This window comes from Eretmochelys imbricata, chromosome 10 (assembly GCF_965152235.1).
Source record: "Eretmochelys imbricata isolate rEreImb1 chromosome 10, rEreImb1.hap1, whole genome shotgun sequence".
In the NCBI taxonomy this organism is placed as follows: Eukaryota; Metazoa; Chordata; order Testudines; family Cheloniidae; genus Eretmochelys; species Eretmochelys imbricata.
In genome coordinates this window covers 11,291,840-11,308,932 of record NC_135581.1, presented here as the reverse complement: position 1 = coordinate 11,308,932, position 17,093 = coordinate 11,291,840, and the positions used below count along the sequence as shown (strand labels likewise).

Below are 17,093 nucleotides of genomic sequence, written 5' to 3'. Positions count from 1 at the left end.
TTTTCAACAGAACACCAGAAACAAATATGTGACATATGAATCTATCATCTCCGTCAATTCTACTTGTGCTTTGGACAGAGTTAAAGAATGTCTTTCATCCTTAATTCCCCTCCTTCCCCTACCTACTTAGATAAGGACATTAGGAGTATAGTTAACACAAACTCTATCCCACTCTTATCTTCACTTTTCCACTACTCCATCTCCTCATTTGTCCTGTGGAACATAAAAAAAGAGGGTCTAGGCACACCTGGTGCAGCAAGACAACCTCTGGCAAAAGGGTTGAACAATGACCCAAATGAAAATATAGTGACCACATCTTTAATGCAGTATAAGTCAGGGTAATAACACAATCAGAGGCAATTTCTGATGCAATTATTCATGAACAATTAATTTATAAACACAAACTTTATTTATAAAGTTCAATATTTATAGGATAATATATAGTAATTGATTTTAAATCCAAAAGATCTCAGTATAAATTATGTACAACATTTTCACAATTCTAAATAAAATATTAAAAAGATCATAAAATATATTGTCTCTTCCTAGTGTTCCAAGGTTAATACATTTACATTTAATCTACATTAAAAACTCATTTTTGTCTGGAATTCTTTTTTTAATTCTATGCAGAACACAATAAACATATCAGGCGTGGATACCACATTTAAAATGTATTAACAAGCATAGGCACTTCAGGACCAAGAAGAGAATGGAAGAGATGTAGTCTCAAGAAAGTTGTATTCTGACTAAACACACGCAAATGCACTCTCTCACACTCACACACACACTAATGTCCATTTTGTCTTCCAATAGATTTAAAATGGGCAACACTGGCACAGAGAGCACTTCTACAAAAGCAAAATGGAAAATTTGCAATTAGATAGGTTATAATGGAGTTTAATTTTCATTCAGGCCTTGAAGCCCTTACGAGGTTATCAGTGCCTTCTGCAGCGAACATTTATTTCTCAGAACCTGAATGAGTTTTTATAGGAGCTGTGTCTAGACAGGTCTGAGCTACGCTGATTTTCATTTCCTGATCTCCATGGTGGGTTTAGGGGGAGAAAGAGGATGTAGTGCTGTGATCTACTTTGAGAGTATTTCTTCCTTCAAGCCTCGTCTCAGCTTTTTGTTACTGACACTCAGAGACAGATAGGAATAAAATAAAGCTCGGAACGTTAGTCAGTATTTATATATTGCTTTCAATGTATTCCTTTAATAAATAAAATAAAGCAACATTAAAAGCTACTAATATTGTAGGTTTTTCCCTTCTGCCCGTATCAGATCAGGGCTATGATATAAAATGAGTGCAGTTACTTTCCAAACTAAGAGGTGAGCAGGAGTGCAGTAGTCAAGGGAACATCATTTTTTTGACAGCTCAGATTTCAAACTTTGAATTAGTTTCCCTCCAGACACATTTTGATTTGTCCTACCCCACACAAAGTTGTGTCCCCTTTACCCCGAACTCACTCTGTGCCTCAGAGAGATATTTCCTCTACTCTGTCCTGGAACTTGTCTGCTGATGCTATTACTGACCACAAATATCCTTTTTAAAACGATTCACTGCTTAGTGAAAATGAAAGCCTCTCTGCTCTGTATCTGGTTCCTAATGCTTTGTTAATAGCTCTTTATTACTGCCTACTATTTTAAGAGAGTATTCTATCCATTATATTCACCATCCAAGTATTTCCACACAGAGTAGAGGCTGGGAAGCCATTCTGGTCCAGTCTTGGCCCTAGCACATGCCATGTACCACACACTATCCCCTTAACCTGTCAGAGCCCTGAGCTCTTTCTAGTCTCTAGAGGCATATCCATGACACTTAACCACAGTTTAAGATCTAAAATTTTGGACATAAGCAACTTTTACAGACCTACCACCATTTTAACTAACTGACAATCTCTCTCATAGTTTATGTGACTGTTTCAGAAAAGGAGGAAAACGTCTTCTTTTAGCTTTAGCCAAGAGAATTGCTTTTCTCCCCTCTCCCTCCCCCCCATGATAATCACGTGACTGCAGTAACAGCGGAATACCCTATCCAATGGGAGTGTAAATGACATTCCACAGACTACCTTGGGTATGGAGAGCTCCCAACAACTGCCTCTAGAAATAGTACAGACAACATTTCCACTGATGGAATTAAATGAAATCAGCTGCATTGTGCTGCAGCCATCCAGTTTCCTCTTTGGCTGCAAGTACTGGCACGAACTACGATAAACCTCAGATAAAGCACAGTCTCAGTCCCCTGATTGCAATGAAGAACTGACTTATTAGTATTCAGCATAACAATGCTGACTGACTTTTAATTTAAAAAAAAAAGAGAAGGAGGGAGAGAATGTGATAAAAATCTTATACCTAGAAGTGTAGTTTGGGTGTACAAGGGACTCAAGAACTCCTTGATGACATCCTTAGCAAGCAGCTGCTAAATGCAGTGCTAGCCCTCTACTCAGGAGAATGGGTGGACTCCCTAAGAATCCTATTGAGTTACTGAACATATTTACAGAATTGAAACATGCTATTGCTTTCTGATGTATGTGACATCTATTTGCACTCCTGCTCAATCAACACTGAATGAAGGAACATTTAAAAGTATATTTTCTTTAGTTACAGTCAGCATTAGAATGCAATATTCCTTTTCACTCCCCACAAATTGCACTTTTGTTTAAGCAGTCCTGTGAGTTATTGACAGCTCACTTCTCTGCCACTATGGAGGAAAGGTGGGACAAGGTTAGGTAGCGGACTGAGAATCAAAAGAGCAACAGATTTCCCGTGTGGCCTTGGGTAGGTCACTTAACCACTCTGTGCCACAATTTCTTGATAATAATCTTTACCTCCTTCACAGGGGTGCAAAATTCATTAATGTTTATAAATCATGTTGAGAACCTCAGACAGAAGATGACATATGGGGGGAAAAATAATATCAGATTTTAAAATACAGTAGTGTTCGGCAGATTGATCCATCTGTATAGATGACATTTCAGACATTGAAAAGTACATTAAGCTAAAACAGAACACATAACAGTGTATTTCCTCTGTGAAATATTTTCACATATTAAAGATAACCCTGCATAATCCACTGATGGGTCTGCTTTGCTCCACTTACATATCATAAACACGAAGGCATCCCTCACACACCACTCCCCATCATTATGCATTCTCTCCATGGATACCATTATAGTAAATGCAATGGTTTACATGGTTACATATTTCACATACAGTACAGTACACAACACAATCTGTACTAGAAAATACATATTTGGTAAATGCAATAATTTAAGTTCAACTGCCGACACACGTATGGCATAATACACTTATGACAGAGAGAGCTTTCTAAGAGCCTTAAACTAAGTTCTGCAACATAATGGATATATTTAGCACAAAAAATTAAAATTAAGTAGCTATTCAATAAATAGAGCGGATGTTATGGCATGGTTTCACTTAGCACACACAAGCTGATGGTCACAAACATGCGTTCAGAACACCGTGCGTGCATCCTTTTGCCCAATGTGTGCAGTTCCTTCCTCTATCTATCTTCATCTCTTGTACCCACATTTACTCTACATTAAAGTCAATGGGACTACTCACAAGAGTAAAAACTGGTCAAGTAAGAGTTGCAGGATTGGGCCTCTAGATTGTAAACTCTTTAGGGAAAGGACCTTCTCTTCTTTCCTGACTGTGAAGCATTATACACATCAACAGAACTGTAAAGATCCTGCTGATGCACAACTATTGAACAGGTTTCAGAGTAACAGCCGTGTTAGTCTGTATTCGCAAAAAGAAAAGGAGTACTTGTGGCACCTTAGAGACTAACCAATTTATTTGAGCACAAGCTTTGCTCAAATAAATTGGTTAGTCTCTAAGGTGCCACAAGTACTCCTTTTCTTTTTGCGAACTATTGAACAGTTTAACTCCCCCACTCTCAATATAATAAGAACAGGAAAGAAATACAGTAATGAGGTTAGAGAGACACAGTCAATAGAGAGGTTATATAAAACAGAATGATTTTTCATGGCTGAAATACCAATGGCTTTAAGGTGACATTGCCCCTTTTAACCCTCTACTTGCTTTATCTTGCCAGAAAGAAGAAAACATTTTCTTTCGTTTGTGAGCCAGGCCTGTAAAAGGGAATGAGAAGAACCCCCGCGAACCTAGAAGTGGGAGTAATTTTTCTTCACCAGCAGCGATGGAGAGACTACACTATCATCCGAATCGTCTGAGTGAGCCTCATCCGAATGCGGAGAGTGTGTGGGCTGCAACTGGTTCTGGGAGGACATGACTGAAAAAACCACAAAGAAGACAGGAGCATCAATAAACATCATTGACAAAACCAGGCCCTTGTGGGAAGTGTAATACCTCTGGGCCATTAGGTTACCACAGTGACTTATGGTTAAGAATAATTCTGTTCCCTCTTTTTCCTGCATACAACTATTACCTTTCCCCTTTCCTGAAAGAGCATGGCAAGCATTAAACTGACATACTGACCATGCCTGATTTGTCTTATTGTCACGAAATCTTCTCAAGTGGTTACACACCATAAAATAAAGTAATTTGAGACCGAAGTCATCTCACATCATAAAAACAGTTATTTATTAGCAGGCTAGCAAAGGAAAAATTGACCCAAGCAAGATCAAGTTAAGTGGAAATGTCATGGAGAGGGCTTCAGACAGTCATGCATACAGAAATGGGAGACAGGTGGCTGAGGACAATGATTGATGACTCACTATGCATTATAAAGTACCATACATAAATATGTTGGTATAGTATGTAAATATTAACAACAAAAAACTTTCACCAGACTATGTTTTATCTTTAAAAAAAAATTTTTTTTGGATGAATGGAGGAAGGTCCTGCACTTAACTTGATGGTATTTTTCTGCTGACTCCTGGAAAGAAAGAAAAGTACTAAGAATGTTGAGGAGGGGGAGGGGGGCAAGAGGCATGCACACAGAGCGTGTGGAACGGGGGACCGTGGCTGGGGGGGAAGAAGACACACAGAGCCCCTGTGAGAGGGGGCTGGGGGATCGGACAATTCACTGAAATAGAGGGGGATGGGAGGATGGTACACAGGGACTTTGTGGGGGGTTGGGGGACTGGAGGAAAGCAAGGATCCTCTGGTGTGTGCAATGTGTTCAGCCTACAGAAGCTATGAAATGTGCACCCCCACCCCCAGTTAAATGCACCTATGTACATTCTGTGTGGACTGCTGCTGAAAAGATGAGGGAAGATTTTTAGAAAAATGATTTATGAACTAATAGTACTGAGGATAGGAGCAAATAAAGGGAACTCTTAGAAGCTGACATAGCAATAAAAAGATGTGACTCCCACAATAAACTGCTTGTTTCTAAATGGTCAGTCTTTGTCTCTCTAATAAGACATACCTGGTCATTAACCTGGTAACTTTGCTGGTACATACTATCTTGCTCTTTTTCCCCCTTTTTATCCTTTTTTTAGGCTCTTTGGGGCAAGAACTCTAAGTCTGCGTTTGTACAGAACTTAGCCCAATAAGGTCCTTATTCTGAATGGGCAGAATACTGAATACTTTGGGCAGTATTGCATGCAATACAAATAAATAATAATCACCGCTAAGCAGCTTGAGTTAGGTTAGCTGTGTTCCGAGAGTCCATTATATACTACTACAGAGGTGGGAAGAGATACCACTCTAGTTAAATCATGAAAGCAGAAATGCAGAGCTTCACCCTGAGATGGAGAAGGAAGTTATAAGCCAATGAGTTTCACATATTGTGGTTGTTACCCATATCTGCCCAACTTTATAGGAAGGAACAAATGTGACTGAACAAGTAGGATCTTATTGAATACATTTAAAAATCAGTCTCCAAATTTTGCTTATCTTCAGGAAGTTTTGGACTTGAAATAGTTACAGAAGTCACATGAAGTGAAGGCCTTGAATAAAATACCACTTATTTTAGCATTTTCCACACAGTGGAGTTTTACCTCTCTATTTATAGCTCAATCTAGTTTTACAAAGGGAAGGTTAAGAGGTGACTTCATTAAAGTTTATAAACTAAATACCTATATGGGGAACAAAAATTTGATCACGGGCTCTTTAGCCTACCAGACAAAGGTATAACAGGATCCAATGGTTGGAAGTTAAAGCTAAACTATTTCAGACTAGAAGTAAGGCACACATTATTAACTGCGAGTAATTAGCCATTGTAACAATTTACTAAGGGTTGTGACAAATTCTCCCTCATTGGCAATTTTTAAATCAAGACTGGATTTTTTTCGAAAAGATATCCTCTAGTTTAAACAAATTAATTCAGGGAAAGTCATGTGGCTTGTGTTAGAAGATGGTCAGACAAGAGGACCACAGTGGTCCCTTCTGATTTTATAATCTATGAATCCAGTAGAGACAATACAATGAAAGCCAAGACGCCACTAAACCTGGATAATACCTACTGATACTAGCCTATATACAAGTCCTCTTTAACAATTCAACATTCACAACTGATCTGAAAAGAATGCCAAAGGGCAGGGTAACCAAATGACTTCTTGCAAAATGTATTTCCACAGAACACTTACAACTGATCAAAAATCTAGAGGTCATTAAATGCAAGTTTGAGGTTGGAAGGTATGAGGTGAAGAGCTCATTCAGCAGCTGAAAAATTTAAAGCTATCGAGTCCCTTCATAGGTATGATATGACCAGGGAAGAGCATTATTGCAGTGGGGGCCTATTTCATTAGCAGATGGTTAGATCAGGCACGAGCTAAGAGTTAGGGAAGTTGGACTTTTAGTGAATGGAATGGATTCAAATGGTTAACAAATTATAACCAATTGTAGGGTTGTCAGTTACTCATCAAGATGATATTTATGACAGAGCATTCTCTTTCATTCAGTAGTTAGTTGTATTTGCCTTTTGGGAGGATTTGGTTATGCTATCTATAAATGACCATGCCTAAAGGCAAAGTGTCCAAAGAGACATGTAGTATCAAGCTCGAAAACAACATCTGTTAGATTTATATTTACGGATATGCTTGCTCTCTCTTCAGTGGCAAGCTAAATATTTTCTAAACTCCAATATTTTCTAACCTGCCACTTTCTTAGGGGCAATGAACAAACACCCCTTTGCCCCCCACCTCTTTCTTTCAATACTCACCAGAAGAGTGCTGCAAGGAGGAAAGTTTGTGTTCTCTTGATCTCCTCTCTCTCCCTTCAGCAGTAAGTTCTTCCACAACTTCTTCACTGGTCACTTCACTGTCTTCATCATCTGGAATAATTCAGCAGTCAGAAACGTCATGACTGCATAGTGATGGTGCTTTATTATTATTAATTATTTGTATTATAGTAGCACTAGTTAGCCAGATTTTCTAGAGCTAAAGTTTTTTTTATTTACCTGGTCTCCCTTGTACTTGGAGACAGCTGAAAAGACATTACCACATTTATTTGGCTGACTGGGGATGCTTGGCTGACAGGGGATGCTTCTTTATTATCAGATAACTCTATTCCCTTTAAGCAAGAAAGGTGAAATCCTCCCAACTTCTCCACGGTTGAAGCCTGAAATGTCATGGAAACTCCCAAAGTACATCTACATGGTAGGGGTGAGCTGGAAGCAGACAGGCTGCACAGAGGAACACCATATCCTCTTGGATACTACCCTTTTACCCCTAGAGGCAGCCACTCCAACTCAAGGTTGTGACAAATAGGCAGGGCAGTATGTGGGGAACTTGCAAACACACTGTCTGGGTATCTATTTTGTGGCTACAGGATTTCAATCTCCAAGACTACCAATCTTTCACTAGACCTAAAGTTTTCTTTAAAATTGTGAGAGTGCCCATTCATAGCCCACATACTTCTGAACATAGAGGGAAATGAGATTACCAAGAGAGGTTGATGTGAAGGCTGAAGGGAAAGGTTTCCTGAGTGCTGGTGAGATTTGTTTCTTCTTCCTATTGGAAACAGCAGGGAATGTTCTTTCACTTGAAGCTCTGGAGACAGAGGGCCTGCAAAAGATGCACTGCATTAGCATGAAACAGGGATCACTAATCCACCTGCAGAGATGCAAGCAGGAAACCCGAGACATATACAGTCGAAATAAATAAATAAATAAATAAAACTATAATGACTCACAGAGGTGATAACATGTAAACCAGATGAGATTTCACAGGTGGACTTTATGTTACAACCACCTCCTTGTTTCATCTCCCAAGGAACAATGTTGGGCAGCGCGGATGACGTATACCTGCTCTGTATTACTTTATTGCTCTATGGTTGTCTGATTGCTTTATATGCTCTATGACAGTCCGATTGCTGTAAGGATGCTTCCTGACTATATGATGCAAAATAAACAAGGGGCTTTTAGAAAAAACAAGTAGGAAACAAAATCATGACTAGAGAAAATATACCTAAAGGAGAACTCAAGGACGTTAAGGCCATTGCAGAGAAACTAATGAATTCTTTGCATCGGTCTTCATGGTTGAGGATGTGAGGGAGATTCCCAAACCTTAGCCATTCTTTTTAGGTGACAAATCTGAGGAACTGTCCCAGATCGAGGTGTCATTAGAGGAGGTTTTGGAACAAACTGAAATTAAACAGTAATAAATTACCAGGACCAGAGAGTATTCACCCAAGAATTCTGAAGGAACTCAAATGTGAAATTGCAGAACTACTAACGGTGGTTTGTAACCTATCATTTAAATCAGCTTCTGTACCAAATGACCAGAGGATAGCTAATGTGACGCCAATTTTTTAAAAGGCCTCCAGAAGTGATCCTGGCAATTACGGGCCAGTCAGCCTGACTTCAGTACTGGACAAACTGGTTGAAACTATAGTAAAGAATAGAATTGTCAGACACAGATGAACTTAATTTGTTTGGGAAGAGTCAACATACTTTTTGTAAAGGGAAATCATGCCTCACCAATCTACTACAATTCTTTGAGGGGGTCAACAAGCATGGGGACAAGGGAGATCCAATGGATATAGTGTACTTAGATTTTCAGAAAGCCTTTGACAAGGTCTCTCACCAAAGACTATTAAGAAAATTAAGCTGTCATGGGATAAGAGGGAGGGTCCTCTCATGGATCCGTAACTGGTTAACAGACAGGAAACAAAAGGTAGGAATAAATGGTCAATTTTCAGAATGGAGAGAGGTAAACAGTGTGTCCCCCAGGGGTCTGTACTGGGAGCAGTACGAGTCAAAATATTCATAAAATATTCATTCTGGAAAAAGGGGGAAACAGTGAGGTGGCAAAATTTGCAGATGATACAAAACTACTCAAGATAGTTAAGTCCAAAGCAGACTGCAAAGAGCTACAAAGGAATCTCACAAAACTGGGTGACTGGGCAACAACATGGCAAATGAAATTCATTGTTGATAAATGCAAAGTAATGCACATTGGAAAGCATAATCCCAACTATATATATAAAATGATGGGGTCTAAATTAGCTGTTACCACTCAAGAAAGAGATCTTGGAGTCATTGTGGATAGTTCTCTGAAAACATCCACTTATGCAGCAGCAGTCAAAAAAGCGAACAGAATGTTGGGAATCATTAAGACAGGGATAGATAAGAAGACAGAAAATATCATATTGCTTCTATATAAATCCATGGCACGCACACATCTTGAATATTGCGAGTAGATGTGGTCACCCCATCTCAAAAAAGATATATTGGATTTGGAAAAGGGCAACAAAAATGAGTAGGGGTATGGAACAGCTTCCGTATGAGGAACTATTAATAAGATTGGGACTTTTCAGCTTGGAAGAGAGACGACTAAGGGGAGATATGATAGAAGTCTATAAAATCATGACTGGTGTGGAGAAAGTAAATAAGGAAGTGTTATTTACTCCTGCTCATTACACAAGAACAAGGGGTCACCAAATGACATTAATAGGCAGCTTGTTTAAAACAAACAAAAGGAAGTATTTCTTTACACAATGCACTGTCAACCTGTGGAACTCTTTGCCAGAGGATGTTGTGAAGGCCAAGACTATAACAGGGTTCAAAAAAGAACTAGATAAATTCATGGAGGCTAGGTTCATCAATGGCTATTAGCCACGATGGGCAGGAATGGTGTCCTTAGCCACTGTTTGCCAGAAGCTGGGAATGGGCGTCAGGGGATGGATCACTTGATGATTACCTGTTCTGTTTATTCCCTCTGGGGCACCTGGCATTGGCCACTGTCAGCAGACAGGATACTGGGTTATATTGACGTTTGGTCTGACCCAGTATGGCCGTTCTTATTTTCTTCAATAAAACACTTAATGAGTCTTTAAGAAAAATGATGTCTGGGCTATTAACTGGTCCATGGACCATGGCTCCAATAAAATTAAAAGACTGATTCTGCCAGCGCTGGGGACCTAAGATCAAAAGGATATTAAAATGTTTAAAAGTCCCTCATACTGGCTTGTGCAGAAGAACGGGCCCAGACACAGAGGGGTTCTGCAGAAGGAACCTGAAGAAACTGGGTTACCTAGCTAACATCCGGGGGACAGGCCTGCACAGAATCATAGAATTGTAGGACTGAAAGGGACCAGGAGAGGTCTTCTAGTCCAGTCCCCTGCATTCAAGGCAGGACTAAGTATTATCTATGCCATCCCTGATTCTACAGCCTCCTTAGGCAATTTATTCCAATGCTCAACTACCCTGACAGTTAGGAAGTTTTTCCTAATGTCCACCTAAACTGTGTTTGCTGCAATTTAAGCCCATTGCTTCTTGCCCTATCCTCAGAGGTTAACAAGAACAATTTTTCTCCCTCCTCCTTGTAATAAACTTTTATATACTTGAAAATTGTTATGTCCCCTCTCAGTCTTCTCTTCTCCAGACTAAACAAACCCATTTTTTTCAATTTTTCCTCATAAGTCATGTTTTCTAGACCTTTAATCATTTTTGTTGCTCTCCTCTGGACTTTCTACAATTTGTCCACATCTTTCCTGAAATGTGGCGCCCAGAACTGGACACAATACTCCAGTTGAGGCCGTATCAGCGCAGAGTACAGCAGGAGAATTACTTCTTATGCCTTGTTTACAACACTCCTGCTATTACATCCCAGAATGATGTTTGCATTTTTTCCCCAACAGTATTACACTGTTGACTCATATTTAGCTTGTGATCCACTATGACTTCCAGATCCTTTTCCCAGTATTCCTTCCTAGGCAGTCATTTCCCATTTTGTATGAGTGCTTTTAATTGTTCCTTTGTAAGTGGAGTACTTTGCATTTGTTCTAATTTAATTTCATTCTATTTACTTCAGAGCATTTCTCCAGTTTGTCTAGATAATTTTGAATTAGAGTCCGATCCTCCAAAACACTTGTAACCCCTTCCAGCTTGATATCATCTGCAAACTTTATGAGTGTACTCTCTGTGCCATTATCTAAATGACTGATGAAAGATATTGAACAGAACCGGACCTAGGACCAACCCATGTGGGCAGAGGTACCAACTTTGTGATTTTCCCGGGGATGCTGAACCCATGCTCTGCTGCAGACCCCACCCCCCACTCCACCCCTTCTCCCAAGCCTCTGCCCCGCCTCTTCCCACCCCATCTCTGCCTCTTTCTGCTCCACCTCTTCCTGTCCCGTTCTGCTCCCTCCCCGCACCTCTTGTTGATCCCGCTACTCCCCCTCTCCCCCAAAGCCTCCTGTACGCTACTGAACAGATGATTACCGGCAGGTGGGAGGCACTGGGGTGAAGGGGAGGAGCCAATCTGCAGGGCTGCCGGTGGGTGCTGAGCATCCACTCTATTTTTTTCTGTGTGTGTTTCAGCCCCAGAGCACCCATGGCGTTGGCAGCTATGCCTGTGGGACCGCACTTGATATACCTTCCAGCTTGACTGTTAACCATTCTCTGGGAACAATTTTTCAACCAGTTATGCACCCACTTTATAGTAGCTCCATCTAGGTTGTAGTTCCCTAGTTTGTTAATGAGAAGATCATGCGAGACACTATCAAAAGCCTTACTAAAGTCAAGATATACCATATCTACCACTTCCCCACTATCCACAAGGCTTGTTATCATGTCAAAAAAAAGCTGTTAGGTTGGTTTGACACAATGCATGTAGACTGTTTATTGTTTTAAAATCCTTGTTCTCTTGCTCTATGCAGTGTTCCCACTATCAAAAATACACCATACAGAGTTTAGAAAAGGCTTTCTGGTCACTCTGCATAGACCATTTGTCACAGGCAGCCCCCAGAGTGCAGAGGTGTAGTGGCTGGGGGCTGCCTGTGACAAATAACCCTGTTGAGGAATTAAGGGTTAGTACACAGGGATCTTAGTGTGGGAGAATCATAGGATTCCATCCTTAGATAGAAAAGGAGTACTGGTGGCACCTTAGAGACTAACAAATTTATTTGAGCATAAGCTTTCGTGAATTGTAGCTCACGAAAGCTTATGCTCAGATAAATTTGTTAGTCTCTAAGGTGCCACAAGTACTCCTTTTCTTTTTGCGAATACAGACTAACACGGCTGCTACTCTGAATCCTGAGATAGGAGAAAGCTTGGGCTTGGCACCTGAGGGGTGAGCTCTGGCAGTAGTGTGGTTTGTCCTATAACCATAACAGTATCTAAAGCTTGCAGAAACAGAAGGATGGGGAAATTTTATTGTATGCCCCTTCTATGCATTTTACTTGTTAACTGTTTATACTGAACATACCTATTGCTCCAAGGGACTCTCTCTTTTGCTGCCTTGGAGCCTCTACTACAATTTTACATCGATATAGCCATGCAAATAAGTAAGAATACTGTGTCCTGGTGGAGACTTCTGCTCCTGACTTACCTTTCCTCATGCTGTCCTTTACGTGCTAAGTGAGCCCTGAAAACTGATTGGATGAATGTCACAACCTCTTCTTCCTCCTTGAAGTCAGAAGACAAGCTCAAAGAGCTGGACCCGTGAGACATGTTGGGGTCCTCAGTGTAAAGAGACCAAAGAAAAAAAAATCAGCCTTTTAACAAATTCCTTGCCAACATAAACGCACCTTTGACATTTTTATTCTTGATCGTGAATGTGGTGTCCCCTGGCAGTGAGCAAGCATTCACTTCTTTTGGGTTGCAGCCCAGTGGGGTTTTACTAGACGTCTATTGATCCAATGATAATATGTCATCATACAGTTGTTAAACAACGAACGTTGAAACACCTGTATTCAACTACAAAACAGATAAAGGGTAGGCAGCTGAAATGAATGTTAAATTATTTCAGTGGTATTGTGGGCAGGACTCATCCTCAAGCTAAGAGTGTTAAGGCAGTCTCCAAGATGGGTCTGACCTCTGTATAAAGCAGAAGTTTGTCAGTGCCACCAAACTGAGCTGAAGCTGAGCTTAAATATTATAATGTGTAGTGAAATGGAGGGCCTGGCTAGAGAATTCTTCATTCATTTTAGACTGCCCTAGATCTAAACGGCTACTTAGGAAACCAGTACATTTACCGCATCTAAAATGTGTAATCAGTAAGGAAGTCTTTTTATATTCAGAGCCTGGCACTCAGGGCCAAGTGTGACATGATTTAAGAAATACACTGCAAATCTTCAGCAGAGCATGCTGGATACCAGACTCCAAACCAACCATCATTTTCAACTTCTTGTTTCTAAAGCACGATGAGTAATGTTTGCCTAGTGTTATGACTCCATGAGTGCCTGGGTGCAGTGCAGCTTTTGAAAAGGCTGCATTCTTTACTCTTACCTGATGACAGAACCAGATAAAGAAAGCAAGCAGCTTGGATACAGGTTGCAGCCTACTGCACAGAGATACTATGGCTTTATTTTGCAGGAGAACTATGAAGTAGATGGTAAAAAGGAAAGCCAACAAATGGGCTTAACACATTCTGGAATTTAAATGACACCACAGGCCGAAGTATTAAAAAAACTAACTGGATAAGTTACAGAACTAAACCTGGAAGCCTACTACTTTGCACCATAAACTGACTGTAAATAATGGAAAAATTAAGAAGCACATTGTGTCTATGTCCCCACTTGCCCCAACAATTACCTTATTTCCAAGGCTATGCACGGTGGGAGATTTTCGACCGAGTGTGTTACTCAATAACAATTTCTGCCGAGCTAAATGTCCTCTGAAAGCTGCCTGAATCACAACAGCCGCCTAGCAGGGAGAGAGATAAATGGATGTTAACTCCCTTGAAAGATGGCAGCTACAAATTAAAGTTGAATCCAGAGGGAAAAAGGCATTACAGGAGAGAGAACTATTTTCCCTGTGCAATGACAACTGTTTGATGTGCAGGCATTTCCCCTCTAAACAAGAGGCACCCTTAACCACTTCACATGCGCTGGTCTGCAATCCAAAAGGGTTCCAACCTATAAATGATAAAAGAACTGCACAGACATACAACTCCACAGTAAATTTAACCCGAGAATCTGCACATTATGGACCCTGTCAAATGCAATTAAATTCAAGCTACAAACATTAGCCCATATTTCATAGATACAGCAATGCAGTCATATTCCCATCTGTGGCAGGCTTTGTACCTTGTCAACCCCTTAAGTCAGGGGGCGGGAGGCAACCCCGCCTCTCTGTGCCTACATCCATTTTCTAAACGCCCCCTCCAGTAGTCAGCACAGTGTGGCCCAATGGCCAGGGTCCGTCTATTGCCTCTTCCCAAGTGGGGTAATGTGGCCTAGTGGCCAGAGTCCATTCAATGTGCCCCTAGGGCAGTGCAGCCTAATGGCCAAAGTCCACCTAATTCTCCTCCTCTAGTGGGATAGCGCAGCTTAGGAGCCAGAGTCAATACAGCCACCTTTGGAGGCAAAAGAGGGGGCCTAGTGGCTGGTGCCTGGGGGCCGTCACAAGGGGGTGGTGGCCCCCAGTAGAGTGACCCGGCCCACCCAACTCCACTGGGCCCCAACCCAGGGCACTGACAGTGGTGGAGTGGTCTGCCATGGGGTCAACGGGGAATCCTTCCAAAACATGCTGATCTCATAAGGGTGGGAGGTACCACTCCCTGGTAGGTAAGAGCTGTAACGGCTCCTGGGCTGGAGCCCATGCCAAGCGCCCTTCCTCCTCGGCAGTCAGCTCTGACTGAGCAGCTCTGAAGGCTTTTATACCTGACTTTCAGGTGGAGCATGCCCAGCAGAGCCTCAGGGGTGGGGCTTCCTCTGCTAGGAGGGAAGGATTAACCCCCTCTGTACTAGTGCGGGGCCAATCTGCCCCGTCACACCATCTTAGATCCCAGCTACTCAGCAGGCTTTGCTGCTTGATAACGTCATCAGAAATCAAGTGGAGTCTGGCAAACATTCTGGTGATTATGTTAAACAAAACATTCTTCCTCTCTGCTAAAAGATTTTAATCTGAACTAGGTCCCCAAAGACCAGAAGATATCAAGGGTATAAAGTGACATTTTAAAATCACCATTCTGATAGATGTTATATACAGTTTCACACTGGAAGAGCGTGGAAAGAGCTTTGGCACTTGTCATCCTTCTCTTTACTAATCTACTCAAAGCAGATTTTATAAGGCTAAAGAAGAAAATGCATATATTATGTTGTGCTAGCTGAGAAATAATATACAATCATGCAGTTAAGAACTCTATTACAATGAGGGCTGGTCATAAATTTTCTATCAACCCTGTCAAAACAGTTGAGTTTTCTACAAAAAATTTTTTGGGAGAAATGTCTGCTTTCTGTGGAAAACTGTTGATTGTTTTGTCAAAAATCTAAGCACCTGTTAAATAAACTACTTCAATTCAGCTCTTCAGTTATGTTGCCTCATGGGAGCTTTATTTCAGTTTCCGTCAACGCCCAGTGTCCTTTATGAGCTGGGCTATCCAGCTGGACTACATCTCCCATGATGCACCCTACCCAGGGACTCGGGTGATACACTGCCCTTCCCTCACCATGAGGGGTGACTGTGGGTGCATCATCCAGACAACAGGAACCGGGTAGGAAGTAGCTCAGGGAGACTAGTTGTGGTATCAAATGGGGTCAGCGTGTTTTGGGCGGATTCCCCACTGACAGGCATACTTGCCACTCACGGGGGCCCTGAGCTGGGATCCGGTAGAGAAGGGAGGGCCCGGGTCCACCTACCCGGCTGCCACCCACCCTGGGGTGATGGCTCACTCCCCTGAGGCCATGCAGCCCCACAGAAAGGACAGTTATGCTGACTCAGGCCACTAGGCCATACAGCCCTGAGAGAGGGTGACCTTACTGACTCTTGCTGCTAGGCCATACCACCTTGCTGAGCCAGGCAGCCACAGTGACTCTGAGCACTAGGTGATGTACCCCGGCTGAACCAGGGAGCCATATTGACACAGGCCATTAGGTCCCAGAGCTCTGTGGGAAGGGGTTGTCACCCTGACTCTGGCCATTGGGCCACACAACCTTGAGAGAGAGAGCGGCCACAATGATTTTTATTGCTAGGCCACACTGACGTTTCACTCCATATTCTTTATGAAAATATGCTTATGATATGAATAGGACATAACGCAGACGTACTTTATGCAAGATGGGTCTTGTAAGATATCATTGGAATGGTTATAATTTACTGAATGTGATTATCTAATTTGTATTCCTGTATCATTTCTGTATCTGAAGTTAGGAATATTGACTATGTATCTGTATTTCAACTATGCTACTTTGGGCGACGTCCACAGCTAACACTTCGGGTACAACTTCGGAAAAGCCAGACAGGGTGGATGGCCCATCAGTGAGGACAATGGACTGTGAAAAGGCTTGGCCTTCCTGCGGACTTACAATACTGCTACTGACTCATGGATGCTGTGATATTATAGAGTCAGGCGGTCTTGACACCTGATACTAAATATTACCTGGGACTTCTTGTAACTTTCCACTGGAAAGGAAGTGCGGCAGGGTCAAGTTTTGGAAACAAAGATTCCAACCTTATGTAAATCCTATTTAAAGGTGGGGAGGAAGGCAAACGTGGCTCCCCCTCTCCATGGCCTGTCTGCCCAAGAAGAAAGACTGCTAAAGCCACCTGAAGGGAAGGCAGGAGGGAGTCCAGACTGAGACGGGGTCCAGTCTGAAAAGAAATATAACTGGAACTCTGAATCACAGAAACTTTGCAACCAGCCTAAAATAACATTTAGGGTAAGAAATTACATTTTGTAACATGTTTCTTAAGCATATTGAGCTTAGCTTGCATACTTTGTTTTACTTGCTCAGTAATCTGCTTTGTTCTGTCT

The 17,093-nt window shown here is 41.6% G+C and overlaps 1 protein-coding gene across 2 annotated transcripts in view; it reads right to left on the bottom strand.

Moving 5' to 3' along the window:
• Positions 1 to 3,865: 3,865 nt before the first annotated feature.
• The window catches only part of IQCE (IQ motif containing E), a 40,667-nt gene continuing 27,439 nt past the window's right edge, over positions 3,866 to 17,093 (bottom strand). For both annotated transcript variants that reach the window (XM_077828064.1, XM_077828065.1), the window contains exons 19-23: positions 13,931 to 14,041; positions 12,726 to 12,856; positions 7,834 to 7,955; positions 7,112 to 7,222; positions 3,866 to 4,273 (exon numbers count right to left, since the gene is read on the bottom strand). In XM_077828064.1, the coding sequence (XP_077684190.1) occupies positions 4,146 to 4,273; positions 7,112 to 7,222; positions 7,834 to 7,955; positions 12,726 to 12,856; positions 13,931 to 14,041 (603 nt within the window). In that variant the 3' untranslated portion in view covers positions 3,866 to 4,145. The remainder of the gene's footprint in view (positions 4,274 to 7,111; positions 7,223 to 7,833; positions 7,956 to 12,725; positions 12,857 to 13,930; positions 14,042 to 17,093) is intronic.